The 17,008-nt window shown below is 43.6% G+C and overlaps 1 protein-coding gene across 1 annotated transcript in view; it reads right to left on the bottom strand.

Moving 5' to 3' along the window:
* The window catches only part of CACNA1C (calcium voltage-gated channel subunit alpha1 C), a 409,374-nt gene that overhangs the window by 39,937 nt on the left and 352,429 nt on the right, over positions 1-17,008 (bottom strand). The window contains exons 30-31 of the mRNA XM_058021914.1: positions 12,752-12,835; positions 11,995-12,078 (exon numbers count right to left, since the gene is read on the bottom strand). Coding sequence (XP_057877897.1) covers positions 11,995-12,078; positions 12,752-12,835 — 168 coding nt within the window. The remainder of the gene's footprint in view (positions 1-11,994; positions 12,079-12,751; positions 12,836-17,008) is intronic.

Consider the following 17,008-nt stretch of genomic DNA (forward strand, 5'->3'; position numbering starts at 1 on the left):
GAGAGAGAGCAAGATGAGAATTCAGCTTTCCAGCTTTCCTCACTTCTATTACCATCCATGCCAACAGTGTCCTCATTTCTGTTCCTGAGCAGTCCAATGTGCTTCACTGCATTTCCTGAGGCAAAGTTAACATGGCTTTTAAACATCAAACTCAGCAGTGTATTTATCACTGTGCTGGAAAAGGCAGTCTTCTTTTCCTCCACCTCTTTAGAGAGATTTATGTTCTGAATTATATTGTTGATTACTCTCTTCCCTTTTTTTTTTTCATTGTCTGGGAGGGAAGAGTGAGAGAAACCTGTGGGACACGTTTTCCAAAAGGAGCACGGCCTGTATCTGGTTTTCATTCCAAGTAACAGATATTTTCAATTCCAGGTTGTCCCATCCCAAACACCCAAATAAATCCATCATCTTGACTTATCTGCAGCAGTGTTGTGAAAGCACAGCTGCTGTGGAGGGCTGCAAGCTGGGAGATGTTCTCTGACACACTTGGCCTGCTCAGGTTTTTGTCTACTAAGACCATGGCACCAATTTTGATGTCAAAATAAAACAGAAGAAAAAGACTGTTCAAAACATCCACTGTGCACTGTGCATGTGCATTGTGTAAGAACTGATTTTTCCATTTCTTCTGGCATCCCACAGCCTGCCTTGGAAATGAGAATGGCAACAGAGCTTTTCTCTGATATGAACTCCCTGAGCCACTTTGTGTCCAACACCTTGCAATGCTCCATTGGTGCTGAGAGGGTGAGTGGCATCTACAGGCTTCTTCTTCACTGCAGACTGGTGATTTATGAGGATTTTGGTGATTGATGAGGAATTAAACAAACTCCCAGAGGCATGTCCTTCTGCTGCCATGGCTGTGTTTGTCTTCTCTGCACTGGATGTTTGAGCACTTCTGCAGATATTTGTTAATTATTTCTGAATTAGCTGATAGGATTTCATGGTGTGGGAAAAGGACAAGGAAGAAGGAAAAATGAAGAACAGAGTGAAACTTGGTGCTCTTTTGGGTCTTTCTGGGGTTTCTCTGGTCAGCCTCAAGCTGAAAGATGGAGGGAGACCTTTGGAATTTGTAGGGTTCCAGAAGCACATGAGTCCAGAAGGAAACTTCAGGAGCTTCTTTGTTGTACTGCACAAGTCCTGATTACACTGGGGGTGCCAAGGTTGGAAGGAGCCTTGTGGTCTGCAGCAAAATCCCCACTCCTCAGTACAACTCTGGGGACTGCTGGAGCCAGGGAGACACTGGAGCAGGAGCAGGTTTTCCTGGGGAGGGAGTCAGGTAGGCTACCAGCTGACAGATTCCACATGCAGTTGCCAGGACCCATCTTTTGGGAAGCCCAGAGGCTTTGGGACAGTGTGAAGATGGATGAGCCATCTTGTGCTTTGGTGAAGGTGCTTAAAGAAACTGCACATGCAGGAGAAAACCCAACCCACCTTGGTTTCAAAGCAATAGGTCTGTGGATTGCAAGAGGCTCTGGATGGCTGCAGGTGAACTGTCATCCCCTGTCAGTTTTGTATAATTAATCTTTGCTCAAGGGAGGATATCCAGGGATACCAGCAGCTAGTATACAATACAGAGAGATTGTTATGGACCATTTTCACCTGAGATTTGCAGCAGCTAGTGTTTAATTCCCAGTCTGTGTCTTTTCATTGCCTTTTAAATTAGAAAGTTATTTAATGTTGATGCAGAATATTACCTAGGAAAAAACCAGCCTACAGACTCATTGGATTTCTGTATGATATTATGGGATACAATAAAGTCTGTACGTGTCATTCTGGGATTTGAAATGCCAATCACAGGCATTATCAGAAAACATTAGAAGTGGTCATATGGAGACTGGGAATAGATCTTACAAAGCTACTTAGCAACGTTTTCTTGTTCTACATATCTTTCCAAGAATAAATAATTATTGATTTGATGAATTCTTTGGTAAAGAAACCAAACAAGGATAGGGACTGTTTAGATGATACATAATGCTCACTCTGTGTGATTTACTGTGTTCAAGTATGGTCAAACACTTGAGTCTCAAATTCCCTGTTTCTAAACATCAATTTGTTTTGATGTTTTTCTATTAACAAGTGTTTCTTTACAGCTGAGGCATCTTTGCCTTCATGTCTGTTCATCTTATATAATGATGTCTGGCTTTGGATGAAGGAGATTTTCTCCCAGCCCCTCAGACAAGGCCCAGCAGGCAGCACTGCTGGCTGGTGTCTCAGAGCTTCAAAGTGGAGCTGGACAGAACAACTGGGGTGCCACCAGCTGGGATGTCCCATTACTCTGCAACAGCAATTAGAGCCAAGTCACTTTCTTTGGCCATCAATCAGCTGACCATGAGCTGATTCCAGTCCCCACAGCTTGGTCAGCTGGCTGCAGACAGGAATGGGTCCCATTTAGCAGATTCCCAGGGAGATACATGAAGCTGAAGTGGTTTTGTTGGCATCTTGTGCCAGACAGTCTCCTCAAAGAACAGATCAGAGAGTGAAGGTAAGAGCACAGCCATTTACAAACCAGATGTCTATGAAGAAATAATAAAAGAACCACCCCTCTTGTGTTTGCCTGGCTGGTGCATGAGAATGTAGAGGAAGCAAAGCAAGAGCTAAATGAGAGTGCTATATTGACTATATTGAAAAGGGTAGAATTAATTTATATGTGTTTACCTCTGATTACAAATCTGGGTGAGCAGCAAAGCCCCCACAACTGGATGTGCATTTGATGGGAGGTCTGTACATTTGGGTTTGCAGACTGGTACCATCACCATGCTGAAAGGCTGCCCAGTGCCTTGCACAAAAGGGGAGCAGCTCTTCCCCTGGACTGATGGGATCTGGCTGAGGACAGAGAGGAAAATCTACTGCTAGATAAGATAGAGGGGAACTTCCTACTGCCTTGCTGCAAATGTCTGCTGCCCAAGAGTTCGGCAAAATTGCGACAAAATCACTGGGAAAAAGAAGATGGGGGAGAAGAGCAAGTTAAAGAGGAAATCAAGTAAAAAATGCTTGTGTGTGTTTTCCCTTCTTCCATCACCTCCACTACTTTCATTGCAACTGGCAGTGCAGCCTGGGATGAGTAAGAATTTCTCAAAATATGTACAAGATGGTGCACACAGTGAGGTCTTGTAGCACCAATTCTAAAAGCTCTTGTGATTTGCATGAAGAGCAGGAGCTTTTGCAGCATAACTGAGTGAGTGAAATGCAGGGGTTTGTGCCCTCTCTGTTACTGCAGCCTGTGTATGGAGAACAGCGACACTGGAAAATTCCTTGGGCATTCTCAGCAAGGTAGGTCTGAGAAAAAAGAGAATTAAATGCCAGAAACATCTTTCACTGCTTCAGGGAATTGCCTAAGATGGCAGAACCAGCTGGATTTGAACTCACCCAAGCACCTTTTTGACCATCTATCTTAGAGTGCTTAGAGATCGTTAATTAACATTAATATATTTAGAGATGATCTAAGGAATCAAGAGTCAAGAAAAAAGTCAAGCGATTTTCCTGTGGATTCATATAAAGATACAATCTCTATTAGAGTTCAGGGAAAGTTAAAAGAAACTTCTGCTAGGCAAAAGGAATGATTTATCCTGGCTAGCAAGCCAATGGAAAAAAATAATCAGCTTGGGGTAGCTCTTTTTAATTTGAGTGTTTTAACTAGCTTTGTGGAAAAGCACATTGGAATTAAGAGGAAAATGAAATATAACTGTAATATATCACAGATGTTGATGCCAGAATATTGTAGTGGGTTTTTTCTTCAAAGTACTGTGATAGAAAAATGACAAGTAAAATTAAATACTGGTCAGAAAACCTGCACATAGGCTTTTAAAAGAGCTCTTTGTACTGAAATGTAGATGCCATATACTTATTTTTACTATTGAACCAACACAGGACAAGGTCTGTGGTTCTTTGTGTTCCAACTATTAGCTTTTACTATTATTATAGCAATAATTTACAGTCACATAAGAAAAGAGGACTTCTGCTCTAAAGGCCCTAAAACCCAGCAAGGTTTTGGGTATGTGCAAGCCTGCTCTAATTAAAAGCACAATTCACTCCTTAGGGCAGCCAGTGAGATGCTGTGGGCCACCATTTAAAACATTTTTACTCAGAAGGACTCCAGACAGGTTTATGCATCAGGTCTTACAGTCATAGGGCTGTCTAGCTTTCTTTTTGCTGCTTTCACATTTAGCTTTTAAAAATTTGTTCTCCTGGATTCTTTATCTTTGGTTTCTCCTATTTTAATTAACTAGAATGTATGTGGTTAAATTTTTCCAGTAAGGCAAATTAATTTTTATGCTACTCTTAAGTCTTCCCTGCATTAAAATACATTCTGATTTTTCCATGGGCCTGGCATAATGTCAGAAGCCAAGTATAACAATTTTGTGGAAATCACAATATCGAGGTACATCCTTAAAATTGGGTGGTATGAAGAGTCTTTCAAAGGGGGAACTACCTGCCTTCTTCTTATGGTGCTAGCACTGCTAGCAACAGCTCAAACACTCAGGTAAACTGAAGAAGGAGTAATTTCCATTTACTATCCCCTTCTTTTGCAGAAAATACATACTTATTTCTGATTGTCCATATTTCATATAGATTTCCATACAGAAAAAGTTGTGCAGTTACCAAAATCACCACTTTTAAAGAGCAAATCACATTATGAACTCTGGAAATGCACTCAAAATACCAACATTTTAAAGAAAAGAGATTAAAATAAAAAAAAAAGAGGCCCCATTATTCTGACAAGTATATACATAAATAAAACCAAAAATAACCCTGTTCAAACATGGTTGTGGTTATATAGTCATACAATACTTCTTTCTCACCAATACAGGGTGAAAAACAAGCACTAAAATTGTTGATTAAGCATGGGAAGGATCAAATTCAAGTTGATCTAAGCCTAATCTTTGGAAGAGTCCAGGGCAGCTCTCCTGATGTTCTTCAAACGCAAAATAAAGCACTTGCCACTGCTACAGCTCACAACCATGCTTCAACATGGTTTCCTCCAGCTGGGGCCACCGTGGTGTGTTACCTGAATTATTCCAGTGATAAAAACACCACCAGATTAAAACAAAAAAGAGAAAAAAAAAAAAGGCAAACTCCATCCACCCTCCCCCCCATCAATTTTAGCAGCAGTTTTTTCAAAAAGAAAACAAGTCATATACACATACATATACACGCACACAGGGAGAGCTCAGGACTGCAGACACTTCTGGGATGGCAGCAGTAAGGGAGCGACAACACAGGATGTCAAAGAAGCCACTGTGCTTCTCCAGCCCTTTGCTACGTAATTTGGAGGCCTCTACTACCCAGATGGCATTTGAGAGGGGGAGAAAGGAGAGTGGGGGGAGATGTTTTCTGCCTCTTTCAGAAGGTTTGGTTAAACGAGCTTGCGAGTTGTGGGAACCGCAAAGATTTGGTGGCGGCAGCTGACGGCCAAAATCTGAGCAGCAAAGGGCGTGGAAGCGGAGAGAACCAGACAGGCAGAGAAAGACAGACAGACAGACAGACAGGCACAGCGACAGAGATGAATGGCAGTCCCAAGTGAGGTGCAGGCTGGGTGCAAGTCGTCCTTCCCGCGATCCTTGCTCCCTTGGAGGGAGGGGTGTGTGCCCACGAGGGCGGCAGGGCCGTGCTGCAGTCCTGGCGCAGGCAGCGCCGCCTGGACAAGGACTGCAGGGCCTCAGCCCTGGTTCTCTGCCTTCAGACACATTGGTTGGGAGTGAAAATGAACTCAGGGGGTTTAGTGTGGCTGGAGAAGGGGAGAGGAAAGTGAGGGAGAGAAGGAAGAGAGGCAGGGTGTGGGTTAAAAGGGAGGAGTGCAGGAGAGGGTGAAAGGGAGATTAGGTATAGGCTTTCAGATATTCTAAAGAATGGGAGCGGGAGCTCGTGGCAAATAATATGAAGCCTCTTGACACCAAAAGCAAGATGATTGTAAAAAAAGGCCTCATGCGCCTGGCTTAAACATCAGAAATAAAATAGGCTAAATGAGAAATCACTGCACAAGTCTCCAAGTCTTGGGAGCTCAATGCTTTGGTATTTCTCTGGCCTTACTGCACCAGTACTCAGGATTCAATCAAGCTGCAACCCTCTGCTGACATCTTAACAGAACTTGGAAAACTTTCCAGAAGTGCAAGGTATAAAGTACTCAGCTCTCCTGAACACCTGATGGACAAACATCAAACCATTACCCATAAGGCTGGGGCAAAAGAGACCTCACCAACATTTTTTAGGGAAGTAATACACCAAGGTGGGGTTTGTGTTTCCCTAACCTTCACAGGGGGGCTGCTTCCTGAGGCACCCAAGTCCTTTGTCTCCCAGATGTCCACACACAACACTGCACTCCCCTCCTGTCATCTCTCCCATTAAAACCCCACCATTTCCATCTCAAACCACTTGCAATGTTCACTCTTAGGGAAATGTGTGCTACTGCAACAGAAGTGCATTTTATGCACAGAAATATTCCATTCTTTCACAAAAACCCTCAAGTCACCAGTTCCCTCTCCCTGACAGTTCTCATCTTGTAACCACGCTCACCCCCTGGCTCATCACATCTGCTGCATGGCCTTGTGTGGGTACCTGTGGTGGGTAACTCCTCCTCCCCTGAGCCTCCTGCAGGGTTCACAGACACACTCAGACACTGTGCAGCTGTGGCACTGAATGAGCAGGCAGGGTGGCCACCACTCCAGATGGTTTTCTCAGTCATCCTCATGCACCCCAAGCGCAGCTGACAAACACAGAGGCACCTGCACATGCAGACGTGCTCAGAGGCACCAGCAGAAGCCCTCAGAGACAGGCCCACAGATAGGCACAAACCCTCCCTCCCTGACAGCCTTTCCAGACAGACAGATGGAATCAAACACTCAACACCCCCTCTGTCACTGTGCTGCTCTGGAGACACAGGTGCTCCCACCTGGACATGCCCCTGGAGCTCTCACAGGCCATGAACAACCCCCAGAGCTCCTCCAGCTCCGTGGGCACTGATATGAGCCTTGCTTTGGTGGCAAATGAGGACTGAGCCATGCAGTCCCTTGGTCTGACACTGGCAGGGGGAAGGGTGAAGGAAAAAGGACCCTGTGGACCAAGGCAAAGTCAGTTTTCCTCTCTGACCAAGGGGAAGGAGGTCACATGAACACCTTTCCCAGTGACTCAGGGTCTGTGTTTCTTTCATTACTTTGGGCACTGTGGCAGAGCATAAATGGAACTTGATTTTTCCATTTGATACAGAGCAACAAACAATAATGAGAAACTTTCTTAGCCTGGAGGAGGAAGGGACAAGCAGGCTGTTAGTCACCTTTACAGCACTCAACTACGGGCAGTGTCTGCTGATGTGGAAAGGAAGGAAGTGCTACTCTGTGCTTGGAGCTACTTCTGGGATGATACAGTCCCGACCTGCTGGGTTTTGTTCAACTCCTATCAGATTTATTTCCAATTATAATAGAGAGCAATAATTTTTACCACCTCAACATTTTCTTCTAAAGGGGTTTTGCAAACTCAAATAACAATACTTTTTTAACATAAGGAATGATAGCAGTCTCCACTGTTGGGAAGACTGAGGTACAGGGATCTAATAGAAGTCCAAGGAGTATAACCCACAGGCCCTACATCCCAGGCTTCATACATAATACCATTTTTCATCTTACTCCCCAAAAGTCATTCTTTGTCTTGAAGACAGCTGACACATGGTAGAGGTGGTTGGAAGTTCTTTTTTAAGCAAAAGATTAAAAAGTCATTTCCTCCCTCTTTAGTTACTTAAGAAGTGGCACAAGAATGCCCCAAAAATGAATATTTAAAAAACCTTTTGGGGAAAAAAATATTTAAAAAAAATCTTAATTTTGTGGCTAGAAAGTTAGTTGTACAGCAGTCACTGAGAGGAAAGCTCTGAAAATGCAGCTTCAGAGTGATGCAATTTAAAGGTGAATGTGGGAGAAACTGTGCCACCCTGAAGTTTTTAAACCCACCGGATTTTGACCTTCTCTGTGTCCTTTGCACTTCCTCAGCTGTGTCAGATGCCTCTGGGTGTCTGTGGAGCTCCTTGGGGGGGCTTGGGAGATGTTCCCAGGATGCAGGAAGCAAGACGGACTTATTGCTTGACATGATCGGGCTTTTTGCTTGACATAATCCCCACCATGGAGGTGTTTTATGTGAAGGCTTCCTGAAGGACTCCAAAATGCTCAGGGTGGGGCCTACCCTGCAACCCCATGGCTTCCCACTCTTTTGGAATGCACAGCCATGCTAATGAAGTGCTGAGCTGGGCATGCAGGTGCACACTCACCCATGGGCATGCAGGGGAGCACTCCTGCATTCAGGGAACTCCCAGGCACACTCATCCATTACCAGCTCTCACAGTGAGACAGTCACACGGGCTCAGTTACACACACAGCAACCCCCGAATCCACCAACACCAAATACACGTGAAATTCTTGTGCTTGCATTCACATTCCTTTTCCCCCCACACATGGATTTCTGTCTGGACATTCTCCTGTGGGGATCTGTAGCCCATACAGGCATCCAAACACACTTAGGGACATGGAGCACCAGTAATGGAGTGCACACACAAACACCCACCCATGCACACTCACATATATCTTAAGGAAGGTTTTGGTCTGGGAAATTCCTTTTCCAAGAAACAAAAACATACGTCAAAATAAAAAATGAAAGACAAACCAGAACATGGGGAACTGCACAAACAAGAGCAAGCACATAACTACACACACACTGTGGAGGCTGTCAGTCAGTCAGGGCTCTCCTCACAACTACAGCTCTGTGCCTGCTGGGTTTGCTTCCCCTGAGTGCAAACATGTGCTGAACCTCACACATTTCAGGCTTATGCCAAAGGCTGCAGGTCAAACTGACCTGTGCCAGGAGTGTCCATCTTCCCTTCTGATTGACCACAATGAGAACTGACCCTTCATTCCAAGAGCAGCACCTTCCAACATCCACAAGCACTTTTCATCTTCTAAGGAGTTCAGCAGAAATATTTTACCTGCACCTGACCAATCTAAACATCTCCTATCAGTGGAGCTGGTTGGCCTTTTAGGGTTTATGGTTTCTGTCCTTTTCAGACCCCAGGTCTCTCGGAACAAGACAAGACAGTGTACAGAAACACAGGGCAGGGCTTGCTCAAGCCCATAGACAGCAAGGAAGCAACGAGCCCCCGAGGAGAGGGGAGAAGTGTGTCTGATAAACTGCCTCACACTGCTTGGCAAGATGACAACCGGCCGTCCAAGATGGGCTGCTACTTCCAAAGCCCATTTTCTACAGCTGTAACATATCAAGTGCTGCTAGCAGGGAGGGAATCTGACAGGACAAACCAACATACAAAACATTCTCTTATTCAATAAGGGTTATAAAGTGCAAAGGGATTTCAGAACATTTCAGAACAAACTCAATCCACAGCTGCCGCTTATTTATCAGTGCATCAAAAGGTTGTGCAAGTTTTTAGTAACAAACATTAGAAACTAGTAGCAAAGGAGTTGCCTAGATAAAAAAGAGAAGATTTAAACATGCCAGGTAACAAAAAGATGTGTGCAGAGATCTGTAAAACTGTATAGAAGGAAAGGATTCTTTAGAGGAAACAGAGGGACCATCACACAATGCTCTTCACAGCCCTTACTAAAAGAGTCAGGGCCAACCCTGCTGCCTCCTCACCTGAGACAGCTGCAGGTTGTTTGGACAGAGGCATGCCCTCATTTTTTGTAGGCTTCTGTAACTGAAAACTGGATTCTGGGCCTTGCCTGACACGAACTTGAATTGAGACAGAGCCTTGTGGCTGGCAATTAAGCACAGCAGCACGGACAGCCCTGGAGATTGAAGATCACAACAAGCATCAGCAGCATGTCTGTCTCAGCAAGATGCTGAGGATGAATGTGATTTATACTGCTTAAATTTGATGTCTGGGAGCCAGGTGTCTAGACAAACCTAACAAAGCTAGACACTCACCAGTCACCAGTGGGCACCTCCAAATAGCAATTTATTTCCCTGTCACAGATGTGTCCAGGGTGCCTGGGAGGGGAGCATCCCTCACCACTAACAGCAAGAGGTCACCTGGCTGTGACTCTCTTCCTCTCAGACAATGGCAGCTAATGAGGAGATGAATCTGAATTTCTTCAAAAGGACCCGTTGGATTTTCCTGCAGTCTAGGATTTCTGACTGTTTATGTACCAAAACAAAAGGATTTCCTTCCTTTCTGCTTAGAAGATTTTTGTATGGATTGAAATACATCAGTCAGGGAAGTCTTATTGATGTTTAATGTGATTAATTCCCAGTTAACTGTGCTTATTCCCTACAGTGCCATATACAGTTCTCCCTCTAAGGATGAGAATTGAACTTTTCCACAATCTGAAGGCTATTGCCAGGTTCCCTACTTAGTTTGCTTGTGACAAGTATGGCAGAGAAAAGGTTTTAATCTCACTTTTAAAAATTAACAACTTCAGCCTCATTGTAACATCCCTCTACAAAGTCAGACTAATACTGATATCTACCTAGTAAAAGGGTAACCAAAATTGTTTACAACATTCTGTGGGAAATGTTGTAAGCAACTTTTTGTGTCCAGAAATCAGGACATTTAAGAGATGCAGGATAAAATTTCCTTTCTAGTTAAAAACTATTTTCCATTCTTTCAAAAGACAAGGAAAATAAACTAGTTAAAAAAAATTATTCATTCAAAATCAAAATGTTACATCTTGAATAAATATTCTTGTTTTGGAATTATAGAATAAAAGGAAAAAAAGAAAAAAGTTGAAAAGAAATTAAGCTAGAACTAAGATATGAAAATATTTTGTTTGGAAAGTTCCAAGTGAGGCACTTTTATTTTTCAAAATGCTGCCTGATTATTTTTCTCTAAACACAGCAATGAGTGAAAACTATGCTGTCACTTCTCTGCTTGCAATTGGTTGCCTTTACAGTACACAATTCCAAGATGGAATGTTTATTCAAGAGCCACATAATTTTGAAAATTCACGAGTGATTTGCTGTTCTTTAAGATATTTACAGCAATTTTCTTTCAATTTTTCTATTTTCCTGGCCTTTATAAGATGCATTTTTCAGTGTAATTTTGTCCATGCTCATAACTCCATCACAGCCTCTCTTTTGGAAATCTGTGTGTTTCCTGCCTGTCCTTTGTCTATTTATCCTATAATTCTATATCCATCTACCTCCAAAAAAGAGACATAGGAAAAGGATTGCCTGGTGTGATTTATTTCCTGCACACCAGATGCTCATTTCAGTCTCCGTGGCTCACTCAGTCCTTCACCTGTCTGCTGAGATGGGCATGAGTGGGGCCAATCAGTGCCAATTGGGCTGGTGCAATTTGAGAGATGGAGCAAATCAGGTTGCAAACAAAAAAAAAAAAGGGTTGGAACTCTGGTGCTTTGTTTTCCTTTGGGATTTCTGCTTTATTTTTTTATGTCATCTACCTTTGTTTTTTATTATATTCACATTTGAAACAGAACATTTGGAGCAGATTCCTCTAAACAGAGACAATTTGGTCTTTATTTCTTTTGGAGGAAGCCTGAGTGGGGAGGCACAGGGAGGATTCCTGTTTTGGTTCCCTCAGTTCCACCTCGAAAGAACTGACCTTTATCTCTCTGTGGGGTGGAGAGTACTGAGCTGCCATGGGAAGCACAGCATAACACTGGGCAGACCAAAGTCCTATTTGAGCAGCTTCCCATGGCACAAAGAGCTTTTCCACTTACACTCCACATTTCCCATCACTTTTCCTGCTATACAGTTTAATTCATGCCAGGCGGATTATGGAGGGAAGAAAATGATGCAACAGTCAAAAAGTCCTTTAAGTCGTTCCAAAAAAAAAAAAAAATTTAAAACAAAAGAAAACCAAACCAAATAAAATGCAAAAAAAAAAAAAAAAAAAAAAAAAAAAGAAAATGAAAGAAAAAAGAGCTTTGAAACTAAACAAAAAAATTCTGAAAAAAAAAGAAAGGAGGAAGAGGGAAAAAAATAAAAGAACCCGGGAAAGACGAATGTTAGAGCAGGCACGATCATGGACAGACGCCAGCTACTTACGTTCACCTCGGTGATTGCTATATCAACAATGCTACCCACAACAATCAAGGCGTCAAATGTATTCCATGCATCACAGAAATAGTGCTGCATGTGGCAGAGAAGCCAAGGAGAGAGAGAGAGAGAGAGAAAGAGGAAAGAAGGAGAGGAAGAAAGAATGAGAGAGAAAGAGAGAGGAAAGAAGGAGGAGGAAGAAAGAATGAGAGAGAGAGAGGAGGGAGAGAAAGAGGGAAAGGGAGAAAAGAGGGGAAAAAAAGTAAAAAAGTAAAATAAAATAAAATGAAAATAAAAACGAAACAAAAGCATGAAAGAGGGAGAGAAGAGGAAAAAAATAAGAAAAGAAAGAGGTTATGTGGGCATATTAAATAGTCTCTTACCACTCTACAGTATTGGTTGCTCAAACCTCTGTAACGTTTCACATGATGGAGGGTATCAACAAAAGCCTGGTTAGTCAGAAAGTTACACTCAAGCATGTCTACCTTTTGGAGGGAAAAAAAGCACACACACCCCAAACTCTGTGCGCTTTCACCAGTCACAGCCTTGGGGCCAGCTATGACAAGTGAAAAAGAAGGAGGCATTTCCCCCCCTCCTTTTTTTTTCCCTGGGAGAAGGAGAAGGACGACGGCAAGTTCAATAAAAGCATGACTAGAGGGAAAAAAACCAGAAAACAAAAAGAGAGAGAAAAAAAGAGAGAAAGAGAGAAGGAACAGCAGAGGAGGAGGAGGTGGTGGTATCCTGGGGAGGGTAGAGTAATACTCACATTAGTTTCACTGAGAATGACGTCTATAATGCTGCCAATTACGATGAGGAAGTCAAAAACATTCCAAGGATCACTAAAGTAACCCTACATAAGGAAGGGGCAGGCAGGATGGGGATTAAAAAGGAATGTTAGACAGACAAAAACAGTTCAAAATTACCATTAGAATTTCTGCCCTGACACCTCAAGGGGTTTTCCTCTTAAGTCTACTTGTTGTGTCTCAAGCCGTAGCCTAGGCCTGGGTTCCCTGCCTCGTGTGAGCAGCCCCTCTCCAGCTCATGGAATTCCAGAGAAGCCACCCCTCCCCTCCAGCTCTGAGACAGGGGATGAAGGGAAGTCACACAGATCATTTTGAGCATGGCTGCTGGCAGGAATGGGGCTTGCAGGACCAGTTCCTCCATTCCTGGCAATGCAGCACCATTCCCATTTGACTTAGTGGGGAGAGTACAGGAATAGTGTAACGTGGTTTCTTCAAAAAATGGCTCCCCACTCTCGCTATCAATCCCCCAGTCCATGTTCCAGCTCTGTGCTCTGTGCTGGCACAGGGAATAGCTGGCTGCTGTGCCATGGAGGAGAGGACACAGTCAAACTGGGGCTGTGCTATCTAAACCTCACCTCTCTCTATACCCAGCCCCAGTCAGTATTATTTCAGTCATTACAGTTTCTTTCAGTAATGCTCTAGGTCCTGTCTCAATGATACAGAGCAGGACTGGTATCTCTGTCACTCTGAAAGCACACCTGCATCACAAAACGGAGCTGTGAATGTAGCCTGGCTTGTCCCAGCAGGAAGGGGAAGAACAGGAGCAAAGTTGTCTTTAGCATTGCTCAGAGTCAGACCTGCTGCTCACTCCTGCTAAGGACAGTGCCACAGCAGCACTGTCACCTTGGCTGTCCAGGACAAACGATGGCTGGTCACTTCAGGGGCTGCCCCAAACATCTCACTGTCCTAAGCAGAGCTCAGGAAATGCTGATCAGCACTGCTTACTGCCTTATCCTGAATAATTTTTTGATGGATAGGCTGCAAGGACACAGTACCCTTTTGGAGAAGGTTCTCTTCAGCCTAGGAGATGAACCTCTACGTAAACTTCCTCTACAAGTCAATGTCACAAGCAAAGAAAATTCATCCTGGCTCACTGAGCACCTGTGCCAATCTCCTGCCCTTGTTCTGCAGCCTTCAAAGGAGGCAAACATTCAAAATCCTCCATGCTCCTTTCATGTGTTTGGTTCACAGTGAGCATGGGCTAACCTGACCTCCCTGGTTCCCAGCTGCAGCTTGTCTCCTGTGAGACTGAACCCGAGCTGCACTGTGACTGCTATTCTTAGTCCAAGAGTCAGGTCATGGGTAAAGTGTGAGCCTGTGTTCCCAGGCAGCGTTGCAGAAAGCAAAAAGGAGAAAAGAAAAAAAAATAATTAAAGACAAGAAAGAAAAAAAAATATATATCCCAGTACTGGCACTGTACAAAGTCAGGCTTGGGAACCTCAGATTACTGTGGGTTCAACCATCACAAGGAGCAGGCACTGGCAAAAAGTGTCTTTCTATCTGCTGAAACACTGCCTCCATGAGACTTTGACACTCACATTTATGAACAACATTACTCTTTGGGCAGGAAAATAAAAAGAAAATATGAAGCAGAAAAAGCCACTGCCCAGCTGGTTCCACGCCAGAGCCAGTGAAGGGAGCTGGTACAGTGACTTTAAAATCTTCTCCTCAAAACCAGAATAAAACACCTTCATTCTGCAGCCTGAAATAGGCAACTCTCTTAGCAGATCTACACTGGAAGGAGCAACCATCCCATGGCTACGCATTACTACACAATTAGCTACAACAGGGAGGAAGCAAACAGGAGCAAAAGCAAATTCAGAGAATATTATTATTCAGCGTCCAGCCTAGAAATACACAACAAATATTAGAATGGATTCAGCGGTGATGTCCAGCATCATTAACAACCAGATGGACCTGGAATAAAACTGTAATTAGACTTCACCAAGAGGAAGGGGAGGGAGAGAACAGCAGATTAAATTGTAGAGGCAAATGCATTTTGAATAAATAAAGGGTAGACACAGCTCATACAGAGTTACACAAAGTGCCTTTGCAGCCTGATGCGACCTTGGCAGACAGTGCACTTGCAGGATCAAAGCAGAGTAGAAGACAACAGACCCAATCCTCCTGCCCCTGTCCATGGGCATAGTCCTGCAGAAGGCATTGGCACTGCCCACATGCCAAATGAATACGAGTTTTCAACAGCATGGTTCTCTTCTATTTCCTCTCAAATCGCACAGTTTAGGAATTAGTAAGAATTTCAGCAGGAATCAAAACTACTTCCAAAAAACTCAAGAGTTTGATTTTGGGCAGCTGCAAGGGTAAAGATCCAAAATGTGTTGTTTAGATGATGACTTTTAATAATTTTCAAATCTCTAGTGACAGACATTTGGTATTTTTACTATGATTGGCATCATACTGCAAAGAATGTTTTTGGTGTAAACAAATTTACAATTTCTTTTTTCTGAGCAGCTTCTTACATAGAGCCCAATAATCATTGCTCTGGTAAAACAGCATTTGCTGTTGATATGTAACCCAGGTGACAAAGTAGCATCAAACCCTGTCCTCAGATGACCACCAAAGCCATTCAGTGATTTATTGCTCCCAGTAGGAGTAATACAACCTCACTGGAAGCAATGACACTGCACTGACAGAGCTGGCACATCTCAGGAGGGATTGAGGCCTGGAAAGGAAAGGTCCCTTTTTCATTGCCATCAAAAATAGCAGCTTTGGACCTCTGAGACACCACAGTGTATCTGAAGCCGCTCTGCTGACTTCAACAGTGTTGCTCCAAATTTACACTGCAAGTTCTTTCTCCTGGGATGCTCTACTGAGTCTCAGCAGCAAGATCCTTGCTTGAAAGTCATGGCTGGTCTGCTCTGGGATCCCAGGAAGAGCATTATCCCAGTCTGTTATTGTGTGGCTGTAAGGTGACCACGGAGAGCTCTTCTCTTCCTCCTGTGTCTCTCAGATGAGTGATAGAGAGGAACCATGGGTATGAATGAAGTTTTACTCAACCCCACATCCAAAATGCCAGTGTTGGATTAATGAAACACATGGGTTTTAAAACCTTCCTTTCCTCCTCACCTGCTCCCTCTGTGTTTCAAACAGAAGGGTGAAAAACAGGAAGATATTCACAGGAAGAGAGCTCAAGGAAACAGAGAGCACAGATGCTTCATTGGGGTGCAAGGTGATGGAATCCTCCCTTGAAAAGCCACCCACCTTCCTTGGAGACATTTACCTACAAATGGCCCCTGGGACTTTGCTTTGGATCAGACCTCATAACCTGGTCACCAGTTATGAGTGTGCAATGAGAGTGAGCTACACCCCTCCAGGACTTGCCTCTTGTGACCTCAAAGCACCTCTTCAAGCCACATTCCCCACTGGAGTGTACCAGGGTGGCTCATGAAAGATGAACTGAATGAGGGAGGAGCTTTCACTCTAATAAAGAGGTTGTATTTCCAAAATATTTTTTCCCACCAGAAAGTTCTGCATACTTTTCCCAAGAGGGTGGAGGTCTGACTGGAAATGAATTGATGGCACTGTTTGTTTTTGCAGTACAGGAATTTAGAGTGTAATACCATATTTTACCCATAAAGGGAGAGGCTTGACCCTGATTTAGCTATTATTGCATGCCACATAATGGCATCCTCAGGGGTTTACTGGGGAATGGCAGTCACCCTCTCTTGTGGGATGACTTTGGAGATCCGTCCAAGCTTTTGGGGAGAAAAGAGGACAGAGAGAGACCAGGAGGATTGGATTGAGTATTCAGGAAGCATGAAATAGCCCCACCAGTAGAGCACATTTTTTTCCCCATTTTTTTCCCCCCCAAAGGTAGCAAATGATAGTGTATCACCACATGATCAATAAATTCATGAAAGGCTGAGCATAAATATGCAGTAGCTGACTGGAATGGAATCTCATTTGTGTGAGAGGAGCAGACATTTCAAAATGAGCATGCCAATCATTTTTAGGTTTCCTAGTTGCTGAGATTAGCTGTTAAAGAAACTAGGTTTTATTTAGGTCCTAATGGAGGCATTGACATCTCTGGACACCATTTCTTCTACTTTTTCTGAATAAGAGATCCTAAATAGGACATCTAAGAAGCCTCAATAACAACAGGAGGGAAAATTGCCCAAGGGGGTCTATCTGAAGCTCAGAGTCACCTGGAGCCCATAACAAGAATATGTGACAGCTGGAGTGCTGTGCATCCCCAGTGA

The sequence above is a fragment of the Melospiza georgiana genome, chromosome 4 (assembly GCF_028018845.1).
Source record: "Melospiza georgiana isolate bMelGeo1 chromosome 4, bMelGeo1.pri, whole genome shotgun sequence".
In the NCBI taxonomy this organism is placed as follows: domain Eukaryota; kingdom Metazoa; phylum Chordata; class Aves; order Passeriformes; family Passerellidae; genus Melospiza; species Melospiza georgiana.